The following is a 16,974-nucleotide window of genomic DNA, read 5'->3' as shown; positions in this document are numbered from 1 at the left end:
ATGTGTCTAGCCTGGCAGCCTCGTGTGAACACGTTTTCCCGGAGGTGATCGACACGTGTTTACACAGATGTGCTTTGTGGGAAATAATTCATGCAAGTTCACCTGAGCCGCTGCCAGATACAATCATACCAGCGACAGCGAAAATCTGCTGGAGTCTATAGGGGGCGCTATCACTTTAGACAAAACAATAGGTTCCGTCCTATAATGAGGCTTTACAATTCAGTCAGCGACCAAAGCTGGGGTGTATTCTGCAAAATCTGGATCAGGGCCCCTCACGCTCTAGGGCCCTGTTTCCCCGCAACAGGCTAAAAGGATTTCCCAAAATTTCTACCAATGAAACTTCATTTCGTTGCAATATTGTCTATGACAGTCGGGCCTAAACTTATGAAGAAGCCGGAAAGTCTTCAAGCCACTGCGGGCTTTCACATTCTAGGACGGGGGTGGGAAAGGGGGGTCAGGGGTCACCCAAAACCTCAATTCAGATGTAATTAGCGTTGGGTTGCTTTTCTTTTGGCCTTGTCTCCGGTTCTTTGGTTTCATAGACCTTCCAGGAGACGTTGGCTTTTATGTATGACCACAAGGACAGACTCCGGGGACCTCTCTGTCACAACACGCCATGGGCAGGGGGTCTCACTCGACACAAAGCCCGACCCAGGACAGACTAAATTAGGGGGCAGGAAGTCAGGAACGCCCCCTACGTCTTGTATAGAGAGGTCCTTGAGCCTCCGCTGCGAGGATTAGACCCACTGTGGGGATGTCATCTTCTTCTCCACAGCCTCCTTGTGATGAGTATAGTCGTGGAGGCCGAATGCGGCGGTCTGAAGGGGGACGCTAATCCTCACGATTCGCACAGGCACTTCAAAGGGCCGGCTGCAATAACCCGTGGCATCTGGACCCCTTATTTTTTTAATCCCCCCCCCCCCCCCTTTTATACTAATGTTCACTTGGGCAGAGGCAGCCATTTTGTTAGATTAGCGGGTATATAAGTAGACTTTACCACCAATTATATAGCCAACCACACGGCCACGGCTTACGTATGTTAATCATGGTCTCCGACGTGCGAAATAAATGTTAGCCATTACAATAACCCTGGAGGTTGTCACCCAGCTTTCTACAGGCCCTGAATATCATATACATTGTCACTATTCTACAAGGTCGCGGTATATTTTTCTGTCCCTATTGCCTGTGTCAGTCTTTACTGTTGTCCTGGCATTCCATTCATGAATACAAACTATGCAAGAGATTGTTAATTCTGTATTTGTACACTGGGGGTACTCTCAGTACAAGGGGTGCAACGTTATTGACTGCTGGCACTGGTACATGTCACGTTTCTGCCAGTCTAAACAGCGCAGTGTTGTGCTGGCATCGACGCCTCCATCTCTACATGGGGCATTGTTGTTGCCAGACAGAACTGCCTGCTCTGCGCAAACAAAAAAGTAAAAGGTTCCTCTCGTTCACAGACCTTGACTTTGCTAAAACAAGAAGAACGGGGCTGCAACAATGGGACCCAGGGCAACAAGAAAAGTAAGTCTCTCCTGCTCGCCATTTGTTATACGTTTCTCATCATTTCAGCACACATAATACCGCCATGAGTCCTCTTAATACTGCCATGCAATGCCGAGATAACACTGCCATATACAGACCATATAACATTCAAATATAATGCCCATGTAATATCTATTATACAAATAGGAGTCCGTATAATACTGCCAAACACTGCTAAGATGATAAAACTGCCATATGCAGTCCATATAATACCCAAGTAATATGCATTACACAAATAAGAACCCCCTCTAATATTGACACATACAGCCCATATAATATCACTATATCATGACCAAGTAATGTGTATTATACGAATAAGAGCCCTCATAATACTGCTATACAATGCCAAGATAATTTTGCCATATGCAGCCCATATCATACCATCATATAATGTCCTCATAATATGCATTATATGAATAAGAGTCTGATAATACTGCCAATACAGCCAATTTAATACCACCATATAGTGAACCTTCATAATAATGCAATATACATCCCATATAAAACCACCATACAATGCCCATATGGTATGTTTTATACAAATAAGAGCCTTGCAATACTACTAGACAATGCTAGAATAATACTGCCATATACAGTCCATATAATACCCAAGTTCTATGTATAATACAAATAAGAGCCTCATAATACTGCCATGTAATTATGTGGCCCATATAATGCCCAAGGAATTTGCATTATACAGATAGGAGCCTCATAATACTGCCATATAATGAGAAGATAATACCGCCATACAAAGGGAAGATAATACTGCTATATAATGAGAAGATAATACTGCTATATACAGACCATATAATACCACAATAATATGACCTATCACGATACAGTGCTAAGATAAAAGTGCCATATACAGAGCATCTAATACCACCATATGAGCCATCATAACACCGCCATACAGTTCTCATATATTAGTACAACTCAAATAAGAAACAATACTAGCATATGGTAGTAAATAATACTGTATAGTTCTAGTTTGCTCCTGCAGTTCTTGACTTCAGGGCACACCTAGGACATGGGGGCTTAGGCCAACCGCCTAAAACCAGCCCTCTCATCATGGTTGGCCGCTGACCTGCCCCGCACGGGGGTCTACAAGACTTACAGTTCACAGTAAGATGGATCCAAGTTCCATTTTTAAAGTCTTCGTCCGTGTGATGGCGATCCAAGAACAGCACCCGGCACTCGTACCAGCCCTGGTCATCGGAGCGGAGGGAGTCGATGCGTAGAGAAGCGCCTTCCTCTATCCGCGTGCGTCCTGCAGAGAGACGGAAAAAGGGAGTCAATAAGGAGAGGTAAAGTATCTGCGAAGGGGCGTCTTTATATAAGAAACTGGACGGAGATCTTACATAGGAGCCCAGCTGACAAGCTTGCTGACTGTTTCCAATAACAATCAGCAGAACTATGAATGCAGCTCTGAAGTATAATAGAGATTGGAACGCGCAATTGCGGCTGGAAAGGGAACACGTAAAAATACGTAACATGCAAGTGTGACTTTAGCGTGTGACTATAAATCTATGGTATACAAACGTTGCGTGCAACTTGCGACCTGCAGCCAGCGACCAAAACCCAAAAGCTATGGATGTTTTGTGACTGTGGCATTGCAATGTTACAGGGCCAAACCACCGAGGTACAAGATTTTTAGGATATAGCTTGTGTGCTACGTTTTGTCAGGTGACCCGTCACCGTGTAGCCCCAGCCTTAAAGGTAAAGTACATCACTCAATACCTGTCTCTAGGTTGACACACTTATCTCTATGATGGAAGACAGGAACACAAATCTATGAAAATATCACTTTTCGCTGTCACAAAACTGTAAATAAAGTTATAATGAGATTAAGAAGCGGGGATCCTGGGACAACTCAAACGGCGACGTGACGGGAGGGGGCTCAGTGACTGCAACGTGTCACCCATATATAGCGCATCGAATGTCCCTGGCTGCATGGATGGGACACTGTGCAGGGAAGGAGGACTGACATGAGAATGTGGAGAGCGGCCATCAGGACTGATAAGAGCGCCTTTTAAGGACAGAACCAGACAGAGACTTTGGGTTCTGAACTTTTACTGAGAAGTTCCCAAAAATCTCCAGGGATTGTCAATCTATTTACTGCAGAGGAAAAACAAGAGAATAGACATAGGACCAGAGGGCGGTGATGGAGACCCTGCCTAATGGAGGTCACTATGGCAGGGAGGGGTCAAAGGGTCAAAAGTCAATTGCATTAAGTGCTCCTTAATGTGGTGTCATTAGCAAACAGGTCACTCAGAAAGAACAGAGCGAAAGAGAAAGAAAGGAGGAGAGACATTAGCTCCAAGTGACGGAAGAGAACAGAGATAACTGGATAAGTGTAAAGACTAACATACAAAACTTCTATAATACTGCCCCTATGTCCACAAATATAACTACTATAATACTGCTCCTATGTACAAGAATATAACTACTATAATACTACTCCTATGTACAAGAATATAACTACTATAATACTACTCCTATGTACAAGAATATAACTACTATAATACTACTCCTATGTACAAGAATATAACTACTATAATACTACCTCCTATGTACAAGAATATAACTACTATAATACTACCTCCTATGTACAAGAATATAACTACTATAATACTACCTCCTATGTACAAGAATATAACTACTATAATACTACCTCCTATGTACAAGAATATAACTACTATAATACTGCTCCTATGTACAAGAATATAACTACTATAATACTACTCCTATGTACAAGAATATAACTACTATAATACTACTCCTATGTACAAGAATATAACTACTATAATACTACTCCTATGTACAAGAATATAACTTCTATAATACTACTCCTATGTAAAAGAATATAACTACTATAATACTGCTCCTATGTACAAGAATATAACTACTATAATATTACTCCTATGTACAAAAATATAACTACTATAATACTACCTCCTATGTATAATAGTATAACTACTATAATACTACCTCCTATGTACAAGAATATAACTTCTATAATACTGCCCCTATGTCCACGAATATAACTACTATAATACTGCTCCTATGTACAAGAATATAACTACTATAATACTACCTCCTATGTACAAGAATATAACTACTATAATACTACCTCCTATGTACAAGAATATAACTACTATAATACTGCCCCTATGTACAAGAATATAACTACTATAATACTACTCCTATGTACAAGAATATAACTACTATAATACTACTCCTATGTACAAGAATATAACTACTATAATACTGCCCCTATGTCCACGAATATAACTACTATAATACTGCTCCTATGTACAAGAATATAACTACTATAATACTACCTCCTATGTACAAGAATATAACTACTATAATACTACTCCTATGTACAAGAATATAACTACTATAATACTACTCCTATGTACAAGAATATAACTACTATAATACTGCTCCTATGTACAAGAATATAACTACTATAATACTACTCCTATGTACAAGAATATAACTACTATAATACTACTCCTATGTACAAGAATATAACTACTATAAGACTGCCCCTATGTACAAGAATATAACTACTATAATACTACCTCCTATGTACAAGAATATAACTACTATAATACTACTCCTATATACAAGAATATAACTACTATAATACTACCTCCTATGTACAAGAATATAACTACTATAATACTGCCTCCTATGTACAAGAATATAGCTACTATAATACTACCTCCTATGTACAAGAATATAACTACTATAATACTACTTCCTATGTACAAGAATATAACTACTATAATACTACCTCCTATGTACAAGAATATAACTACTATAACACTACTCCTATGTACAAGAATATAACTACTATAATACTACCTCCTATGTACAAGAATATAACTACTATAATACTACTCCTATGTACAAGAATATAACTACTATAATACTACTCCTATGTACAAGAATATAACTACTATAATACTGCCTCCTATGTACAAGAATATAACTACTATAATACTACCTCCTATGTACAAGAATATAACTACTATAATACTACTTCCTATATACAAGAATATAACTACTATAATACTGCTCCTATGTACAAGAATATAACTACTATAATACTACCTCCTATGTACAAGAATATAACTACTATAATACTACTCCTATGTACAAGAATATAACTACTATAATACTACCTCCTATGTACAAGAATATAACTACTATAATACTACTCCTATGTACAAGAATATAACTACTATAATACTACTCCTATGTACAAGAATATAACTACTATAATACTGCCCCTATGTACAAGAATATAACTACTATAATACTACCTCCTATGTACAAGAATATAACTACTATAATACTACTCCTATATACAAGAATATAACTACTATAATACTACCTCCTATGTACAAGAATATAACTACTATAATACTGCCTTCTATGTACAAGAATATAACTACTATAATACTACCTCCTATGTACAAGAATATAACTACTATAATACTACCTCCTATGTACAAGAATATAACTACTATAATACTGCTCCTATGTACAAGAATATAACTACTATAATACTACCTCCTATGTACAAGAATATAACTACTATAATACTACCTCCTATGTACAAGAATATAACTACTATAATACTACCTCCTATGTACAAGAATATAACTACTATAATACTGCCTCCTATGTACAAGAATATAACTACTATAATACTGCCCCTATGTACAAGAATATAACTACTATAATACTACCTCCTATGTACAAAAATATAACTACTATAATACTGCTCCTATGTACAAGAATATAACTACTATAATACTACCTCCTATGTACAAGAATATAACTACTATAATACTGATCCTATGTACAAGAATATAACTACTATAATACTGCTCCTATGTACAAGAATATAACTACTATAATACTGCTCCTATGTACAAGAATATAATTACTATAATACTGCTCCTATGTACAAGAATATAACTACTATAATACTACTCCTATGTACAAGAATATAACTACTATAATACTGCTCCTATGTACAAGAATATAACTACTATAATACTGCTCCTATGTACAAGAATATAACTACTATAATACTACTCCTATGTACAAGAATATAACTACTATAATACTACCTCCTATGTACAAGAATATAACTACTATAATACTACTCCTATGTACAAGAATATAACTACTATAATACTACTCCTATGTACAAGAATATAACTACTATAATACTACCTCCTATGTACAAGAATATAACTACTATAATACTGCCCCTATGTACAAGAATATAACTACTATAATACTGCTCCTATGTACAAGAATATAACTACTATAATACTACTCCTATGTACATGAATATAACTACTATAATACTGCTCCTATGTACAAGAATATAACTACTATAATACTACTCCTATGTACAAGAATATAACTACTATAATACTACTCCTATGTACAAGAATATAACTACTATAATACTACTCCTATGTACAAGAATATAACTACTATAATACTACCTCCTATGTACAAGAATATAACTACTATAATACTACTCCTATGTACAAGAATATAACTACTATAATACTGCTCCTATGTACAAGAATATAACTACTATAATACTACTCCTATGTACAAGAATATAACTACTATAATACTACTCCTATGTACAAGAATATAACTACTATAATACTACTCCTATGTACAAGAATATAACTACTATAATACTACTCCTATGTACAAGAATATAACTACTATAATACTGCTCCTATGTACAAGAATATAACTACTATAATACTACTCCTATGTACAAGAATATAACTACTATAATACTACCTCCTATGTATAATAGTATAACTACTATAATACTACCTCCTATGTACAAGAATATAACTACTATAATACTGCCCCCTATGTCCACAAATATAACTACTATAATACTACTCCTATGTACAAGAATATAACTTCTATAATACTGCCCCTATGTCCACGAATATAACTACTATAATACTGCTCCTATGTACAAGAATATAACTACTATAATACTACCTCCTATGTACAAGAATATAACTACTATAATACTGCCTCCTATGTACAAGAATATAACTACTATAATACTGCCCCTATGTACAAGAATATAACTACTATAATACTACTCATATGTACAAGAATATAACTACTATAATACTACTCCTATGTACAAGAATATAACTACTATAATACTACTCCTATGTACAAGAATATAACTACTATAATACTACTCCTATGTACAAGAATATAACTACTATAATACTACCTCCTATGTACAAGAATATAACTACTATAATACTACCTCCTATGTACAAGAATATAACTACTATAATACTACTCCTATATACAAGAATATAACTACTATAATACTACCTCCTATGTACAAGAATATAACTACTATAATACTGCCTCCTATGTACAAGAATATAGCTACTATAATACTACCTCCTATGTACAAGAATATAACTACTATAATACTACTTCCTATGTACAAGAATATAACTACTATAATACTACCTCCTATGTACAAGAATATAACTACTATAACACTACTCCTATGTACAAGAATATAACTACTATAATACTACCTCCTATGTACAAGAATATAACTACTATAATACTACTCCTATGTACAAGAATATAACTACTATAATACTACTCCTATGTACAAGAATATAACTACTATAATACTGCCTCCTATGTACAAGAATATAACTACTATAATACTACCTCCTATGTACAAGAATATAACTACTATAATACTACTTCCTATATACAAGAATATAACTACTATAATACTGCTCCTATGTACAAGAAAATAACTACTATAATACTACCTCCTATGTACAAGAATATAACTACTATAATACTACTCCTATGTACAAGAATATAACTACTATAATACTACCTCCTATGTACAAGAATATAACTACTATAATACTACTCCTATGTACAAGAATATAACTACTATAATACTACTCCTATGTACAAGAATATAACTACTATAATACTGCCCCTATGTACAAGAATATAACTACTATAATACTACCTCCTATGTACAAGAATATAACTACTATAATACTACTCCTATATACAAGAATATAACTACTATAATACTACTTCCTATGTACAAGAATATAACTACTATAATACTGCCTTCTATGTACAAGAATATAACTACTATAATACTACCTCCTATGTACAAGAATATAACTACTATAATACTACCTCCTATGTACAAGAATATAACTACTATAATACTGCTCCTATGTACAAGAATATAACTACTATAATACTACCTCCTATGTACAAGAATATAACTACTATAATACTACCTCCTATGTACAAGAATATAACTACTATAATACTACCTCCTATGTACAAGAATATAACTACTATAATACTGCCTCCTATGTACAAGAATATAACTACTATAATACTGCCCCTATGTACAAGAATATAACTACTATAATACTACCTCCTATGTACAAAAATATAACTACTATAATACTGCTCCTATGTACAAGAATATAACTACTATAATACTACCTCCTATGTACAAGAATATAACTACTATAATACTGATCCTATGTACAAGAATATAACTACTATAATACTGCTCCTATGTACAAGAATATAACTACTATAATACTGCTCCTATGTACAAGAATATAATTACTATAATACTGCTCCTATGTACAAGAATATAACTACTATAATACTACTCCTATGTACAAGAATATAACTACTATAATACTGCTCCTATGTACAAGAATATAACTACTATAATACTGCTCCTATGTACAAGAATATAACTACTATAATACTACTCCTATGTACAAGAATATAACTACTATAATACTACCTCCTATGTACAAGAATATAACTACTATAATACTACTCCTATGTACAAGAATATAACTACTATAATACTACTCCTATGTACAAGAATATAACTACTATAATACTACCTCCTATGTACAAGAATATAACTACTATAATACTGCCCCTATGTACAAGAATATAACTACTATAATACTGCTCCTATGTACAAGAATATAACTACTATAATACTACTCCTATGTACATGAATATAACTACTATAATACTGCTCCTATGTACAAGAATATAACTACTATAATACTACTCCTATGTACAAGAATATAACTACTATAATACTACTCCTATGTACAAGAATATAACTACTATAATACTACTCCTATGTACAAGAATATAACTACTATAATACTACCTCCTATGTACAAGAATATAACTACTATAATACTACTCCTATGTACAAGAATATAACTACTATAATACTGCTCCTATGTACAAGAATATAACTACTATAATACTACTCCTATGTACAAGAATATAACTACTATAATACTACTCCTATGTACAAGAATATAACTACTATAATACTGCTCCTATGTACAAGAATATAACTACTATAATACTACTCCTATGTACAAGAATATAACTACTATAATACTACCTCCTATGTATAATAGTATAACTACTATAATACTACCTCCTATGTACAAGAATATAACTACTATAATACTGCCCCCTATGTCCACAAATATAACTACTATAATACTACTCCTATGTACAAGAATATAACTTCTATAATACTGCCCCTATGTCCACGAATATAACTACTATAATACTGCTCCTATGTACAAGAATATAACTACTATAATACTACCTCCTATGTACAAGAATATAACTACTATAATACTGCCTCCTATGTACAAGAATATAACTACTATAATACTGCCCCTATGTACAAGAATATAACTACTATAATACTACTCATATGTACAAGAATATAACTACTATAATACTACTCCTATGTACAAGAATATAACTACTATAATACTACTCCTATGTACAAGAATATAACTACTATAATACTGCTCCTATGTACAAGAATATAACTACTATAATACTGCCCCTATGTACAAGAATATAACTACTATAATACTGCTCCTATGTACAAGAATATAACTACTATAATACTACTCCTATGTACATGAATATAACTACTATAATACTGCTCCTATGTACAAGAATATAACTACTATAATACTACTCCTATGTACAAGAATATAACTACTATAATACTACTCCTATGTACAAGAATATAACTACTATAATACTACTCCTATGTACAAGAATATAACTACTATAATACTACCTCCTATGTACAAGAATATAACTACTATAATACTACTCCTATGTACAAGAATATAACTACTATAATACTGCTCCTATGTACAAGAATATAACTACTATAATACTACTCCTATGTACAAGAATATAACTACTATAATACTACTCCTATGTACAAGAATATAACTACTATAATACTACTCCTATGTACAAGAATATAACTACTATAATACTACTCCTATGTACAAGAATATAACTACTATAATACTGCTCCTATGTACAAGAATATAACTACTATAATACTACTCCTATGTACAAGAATATAACTACTATAATACTACCTCCTATGTATAATAGTATAACTACTATAATACTACCTCCTATGTACAAGAATATAACTACTATAATACTGCCCCCTATGTCCACAAATATAACTACTATAATACTACTCCTATGTACAAGAATATAACTTCTATAATACTGCCCCTATGTCCACGAATATAACTACTATAATACTGCTCCTATGTACAAGAATATAACTACTATAATACTACCTCCTATGTACAAGAATATAACTACTATAATACTGCCTCCTATGTACAAGAATATAACTACTATAATACTGCCCCTATGTACAAGAATATAACTACTATAATACTACTCATATGTACAAGAATATAACTACTATAATACTACTCCTATGTACAAGAATATAACTACTATAATACTACTCCTATGTACAAGAATATAACTACTATAATACTACTCCTATGTACAAGAATATAACTACTATAATACTACCTCCTATGTACAAGAATATAACTACTATAATACTACCTCCTATGTACAAGAATATAACTACTATAATACTACTCCTATATACAAGAATATAACTACTATAATACTACCTCCTATGTACAAGAATATAACTACTATAATACTGCCTCCTATGTACAAGAATATAGCTACTATAATACTACCTCCTATGTACAAGAATATAACTACTATAATACTACTTCCTATGTACAAGAATATAACTACTATAATACTACCTCCTATGTACAAGAATATAACTACTATAACACTACTCCTATGTACAAGAATATAACTACTATAATACTACCTCCTATGTACAAGAATATAACTACTATAATACTACTCCTATGTACAAGAATATAACTACTATAATACTACTCCTATGTACAAGAATATAACTACTATAATACTGCCTCCTATGTACAAGAATATAACTACTATAATACTACCTCCTATGTACAAGAATATAACTACTATAATACTACTTCCTATATACAAGAATATAACTACTATAATACTGCTCCTATGTACAAGAAAATAACTACTATAATACTACCTCCTATGTACAAGAATATAACTACTATAATACTACTCCTATGTACAAGAATATAACTACTATAATACTACCTCCTATGTACAAGAATATAACTACTATAATACTACTCCTATGTACAAGAATATAACTACTATAATACTACTCCTATGTACAAGAATATAACTACTATAATACTGCCCCTATGTACAAGAATATAACTACTATAATACTACCTCCTATGTACAAGAATATAACTACTATAATACTACTCCTATATACAAGAATATAACTACTATAATACTACTTCCTATGTACAAGAATATAACTACTATAATACTGCCTTCTATGTACAAGAATATAACTACTATAATACTACCTCCTATGTACAAGAATATAACTACTATAATACTACCTCCTATGTACAAGAATATAACTACTATAATACTGCTCCTATGTACAAGAATATAACTACTATAATACTACCTCCTATGTACAAGAATATAACTACTATAATACTACCTCCTATGTACAAGAATATAACTACTATAATACTGCTCCTATGTACAAGAATATAACTACTATAATACTACCTCCTATGTACAAGAATATAACTACTATAATACTACCTCCTATGTACAAGAATATAACTACTATAATACTACCTCCTATGTACAAGAATATAACTACTATAATACTGCCTCCTATGTACAAGAATATAACTACTATAATACTGCCCCTATGTACAAGAATATAACTACTATAATACTACCTCCTATGTACAAAAATATAACTACTATAATACTGCTCCTATGTACAAGAATATAACTACTATAATACTACCTCCTATGTACAAGAATATAACTACTATAATACTGATCCTATGTACAAGAATATAACTACTATAATACTGCTCCTATGTACAAGAATATAACTACTATAATACTGCTCCTATGTACAAGAATATAATTACTATAATACTGCTCCTATGTACAAGAATATAACTACTATAATACTACTCCTATGTACAAGAATATAACTACTATAATACTGCTCCTATGTACAAGAATATAACTACTATAATACTGCTCCTATGTACAAGAATATAACTACTATAATACTACTCCTATGTACAAGAATATAACTACTATAATACTACCTCCTATGTACAAGAATATAACTACTATAATACTACTCCTATGTACAAGAATATAACTACTATAATACTACTCCTATGTACAAGAATATAACTACTATAATACTACCTCCTATGTACAAGAATATAACTACTATAATACTGCCCCTATGTACAAGAATATAACTACTATAATACTGCTCCTATGTACAAGAATATAACTACTATAATACTACTCCTATGTACATGAATATAACTACTATAATACTGCTCCTATGTACAAGAATATAACTACTATAATACTACTCCTATGTACAAGAATATAACTACTATAATACTACTCCTATGTACAAGAATATAACTACTATAATACTACTCCTATGTACAAGAATATAACTACTATAATACTACCTCCTATGTACAAGAATATAACTACTATAATACTACTCCTATGTACAAGAATATAACTACTATAATACTGCTCCTATGTACAAGAATATAACTACTATAATACTACTCCTATGTACAAGAATATAACTACTATAATACTACTCCTATGTACAAGAATATAACTACTATAATACTGCTCCTATGTACAAGAATATAACTACTATAATACTACTCCTATGTACAAGAATATAACTACTATAATACTACCTCCTATGTATAATAGTATAACTACTATAATACTACCTCCTATGTACAAGAATATAACTACTATAATACTGCCCCCTATGTCCACAAATATAACTACTATAATACTACTCCTATGTACAAGAATATAACTTCTATAATACTGCCCCTATGTCCACGAATATAACTACTATAATACTGCTCCTATGTACAAGAATATAACTACTATAATACTACCTCCTATGTACAAGAATATAACTACTATAATACTGCCTCCTATGTACAAGAATATAACTACTATAATACTGCCCCTATGTACAAGAATATAACTACTATAATACTACTCATATGTACAAGAATATAACTACTATAATACTACTCCTATGTACAAGAATATAACTACTATAATACTACTCCTATGTACAAGAATATAACTACTATAATACTGCTCCTATGTACAAGAATATAACTACTATAATACTGCTCCTATGTACAAGAATATAACTACTATAATACTACTCCTATGTACAAGAATATAACTACTATAATACTGCTCCTATGTACAAGAATATAACTACTATAATACTACTCCTATGTACAAGAATATAACTACTATAATACTACCTCCTATGTATAATAATATAACTACTATAATACTACCTCCTATGTACAAGAATATAACTACTATAATACTGCCCCCTATGTCCACAAATATAACTACTATAATACTGCCCCTATGTACAAGAATATAACTACTATAATACTGCCCCTATGTCCACGAATATAACTACCATAATACTGCTCCTATGTACAAGAATATAACTACTATAATACTACCTCCTATGTACAAGAATATAACTACTATAATACTACCTCCTATGTACAAGAATATAACTACTATAATACTACTCCTATGTACAAGAATATAACTACTATAATACTACTCCTATGTACAAGAATATAACTACTATAATACTGCCCCTATGTACAAGAATATAACTACTATAATACTACCTCCTATGTACAAGAATATAACTACTATAATACTACTCCTATATACAAGAATATAACTACTATAATACTACCTCCTATGTACAAGAATATAACTACTATAATACTGCCTCCTATGTACAAGAATATAACTACTATAATACTACCTCCTATGTACTAGAATATAACTACTATAATACTACTTCCTATGTACAAGAATATAACTACTATAATACTGCTCCTATGTACAAGAATATAACTACTATAATACTACCTCCTATGTACAAGAATATAACTACTATAATACTACTCCTATGTACAAGAATATAACTACTATAATACTGCTCCTATGTACAAGAATATAACTACTATAATACTTCTCCTATGTACAAGAATATAACTACTATAATACTGCTCCTATGTACAAGAATATAACTACTATAATACTGCTCCTATGTACAAGAATATAACTACTATAATACTACCTCCTATGTACAAGAATATAACTACTATAACACTACTCCTATGTACAAGAATATAACTACTATAATACTACTATGTACAAGAATATAACTACTATAAAACTACCTCCTATCTACAAGAATATAACTACTATAATACTACTCCTATGTACAAGAATATAACTACTATAATACTACTCCTATGTACAATAATATAACTACTATAATACTGCTCCTATGTACAAGAATATAACTACTATAATACTGCCCCTATGTACAAGAATATAACTACTATAATACTTCTCCTATGTACAAGAATATAACTACTATAATACTGCTCCTATGTACAAGAATATAACTACTATAATACTGCTCCTATGTACAAGAATATAACTACTATAATACTACCTCCTATGTACAAGAATATAACTACTATAACACTACTCCTATGTACAAGAATATAACTACTATAATACTACTATGTACAAGAATATAACTACTATAATACTACTCCTATGTACAAGAATATAACTACTATAATACTACCTCCTATGTATAATAGTATAACTACTATAATACTACCTCCTATGTACAAGAATATAACTACTATAATACTGCCCCCTATGTCCACAAATATAACTACTATAATACTACTCCTATGTACAAGAATATAACTTCTATAATACTGCCCCTATGTCCACGAATATAACTACTATAATACTACCTCCTATGTATAATAGTATAACTACTATAATACTACCTCCTATGTACAAGAATATAACTACTATTATACTACACCTATGTACAAGAATATAACTACTATAATACTACTCCTATGTACAAGAATATAACTACTATAATACTACCTCCTATATACAAGAATATAACTACTATAGTACTGCTCCTATGTACAAGAATATAACTACTATAATACTACCCCTATGTACAAGAATATAACTACTATAATACTGCTCCTACGTACAAGAATATAACTACTATAATACTACCTCCTATGTACAAGAATATAACTACTATGATACTGCTCCTATGTACAAGAATATAACTACTATAATACTGCCCCTATGTACAAGAATATAACTACTATAATACTACCTCCTATGTACAAGGATATAACTACTATAATACTGCTCCTATGTACAAGTATATAACCATGTCTCTCGGTGCGGTATTATTTGTATGGTTGGTGTTCTCCTCAGATTCGGGGTGGAGGATGAGGCGGCAGATAAGATGCAATCTCCTTAATTGCCTGCTGCTATTATCAGTCGCCTGATCCGATCAGGAGGACATTAGCCAAATGTGAATTGGCTAAAACCACCGACCCTCCTCGTACTGGATAAGCTCAGGGATAGTCACTGTCACACCGCAGCTTACGCAAAACAGGTCTTAGCACTCTCTGGAAGTTACAGTTTATGGGACACAGGCCCCGCCCACAATTAACCCATCAAAGCTGTCTCAGAGTGCCAAGATTCTTCCAGAAGTTTCTATAACAGTACATGATGTAGAGCAGAGGTCTGTGTAGTGGTGCTCCTATATGTAAATACAGTGCCGCCAGATGGCGGATTTCTGAACAGGGTCTTGTCGTAGTACAATCTTTCTAGCAAAGGGCAGTGGGTTTA

At 32.1% G+C, this 16,974-nt stretch overlaps 1 protein-coding gene across 1 annotated transcript in view; it reads right to left on the bottom strand.

Annotated features, from left to right (window-relative positions):
* Nucleotides 1-16,974, bottom strand: part of IGSF9 (immunoglobulin superfamily member 9) — a 79,252-nt gene that overhangs the window by 41,234 nt on the left and 21,044 nt on the right. Inside the window, exon 4 of the mRNA XM_075283290.1 lies at nt 2,660-2,812. Within this exon, the coding sequence (XP_075139391.1) occupies nt 2,660-2,812 (153 nt within the window). The remainder of the gene's footprint in view (nt 1-2,659; nt 2,813-16,974) is intronic.

Source organism: Leptodactylus fuscus, chromosome 7 (genome assembly GCF_031893055.1).
Source record: "Leptodactylus fuscus isolate aLepFus1 chromosome 7, aLepFus1.hap2, whole genome shotgun sequence".
NCBI lineage: Eukaryota > Metazoa > Chordata > Amphibia > Anura > Leptodactylidae > Leptodactylus > Leptodactylus fuscus.
This window is presented reverse-complemented; position numbering and strand designations above follow the sequence as displayed.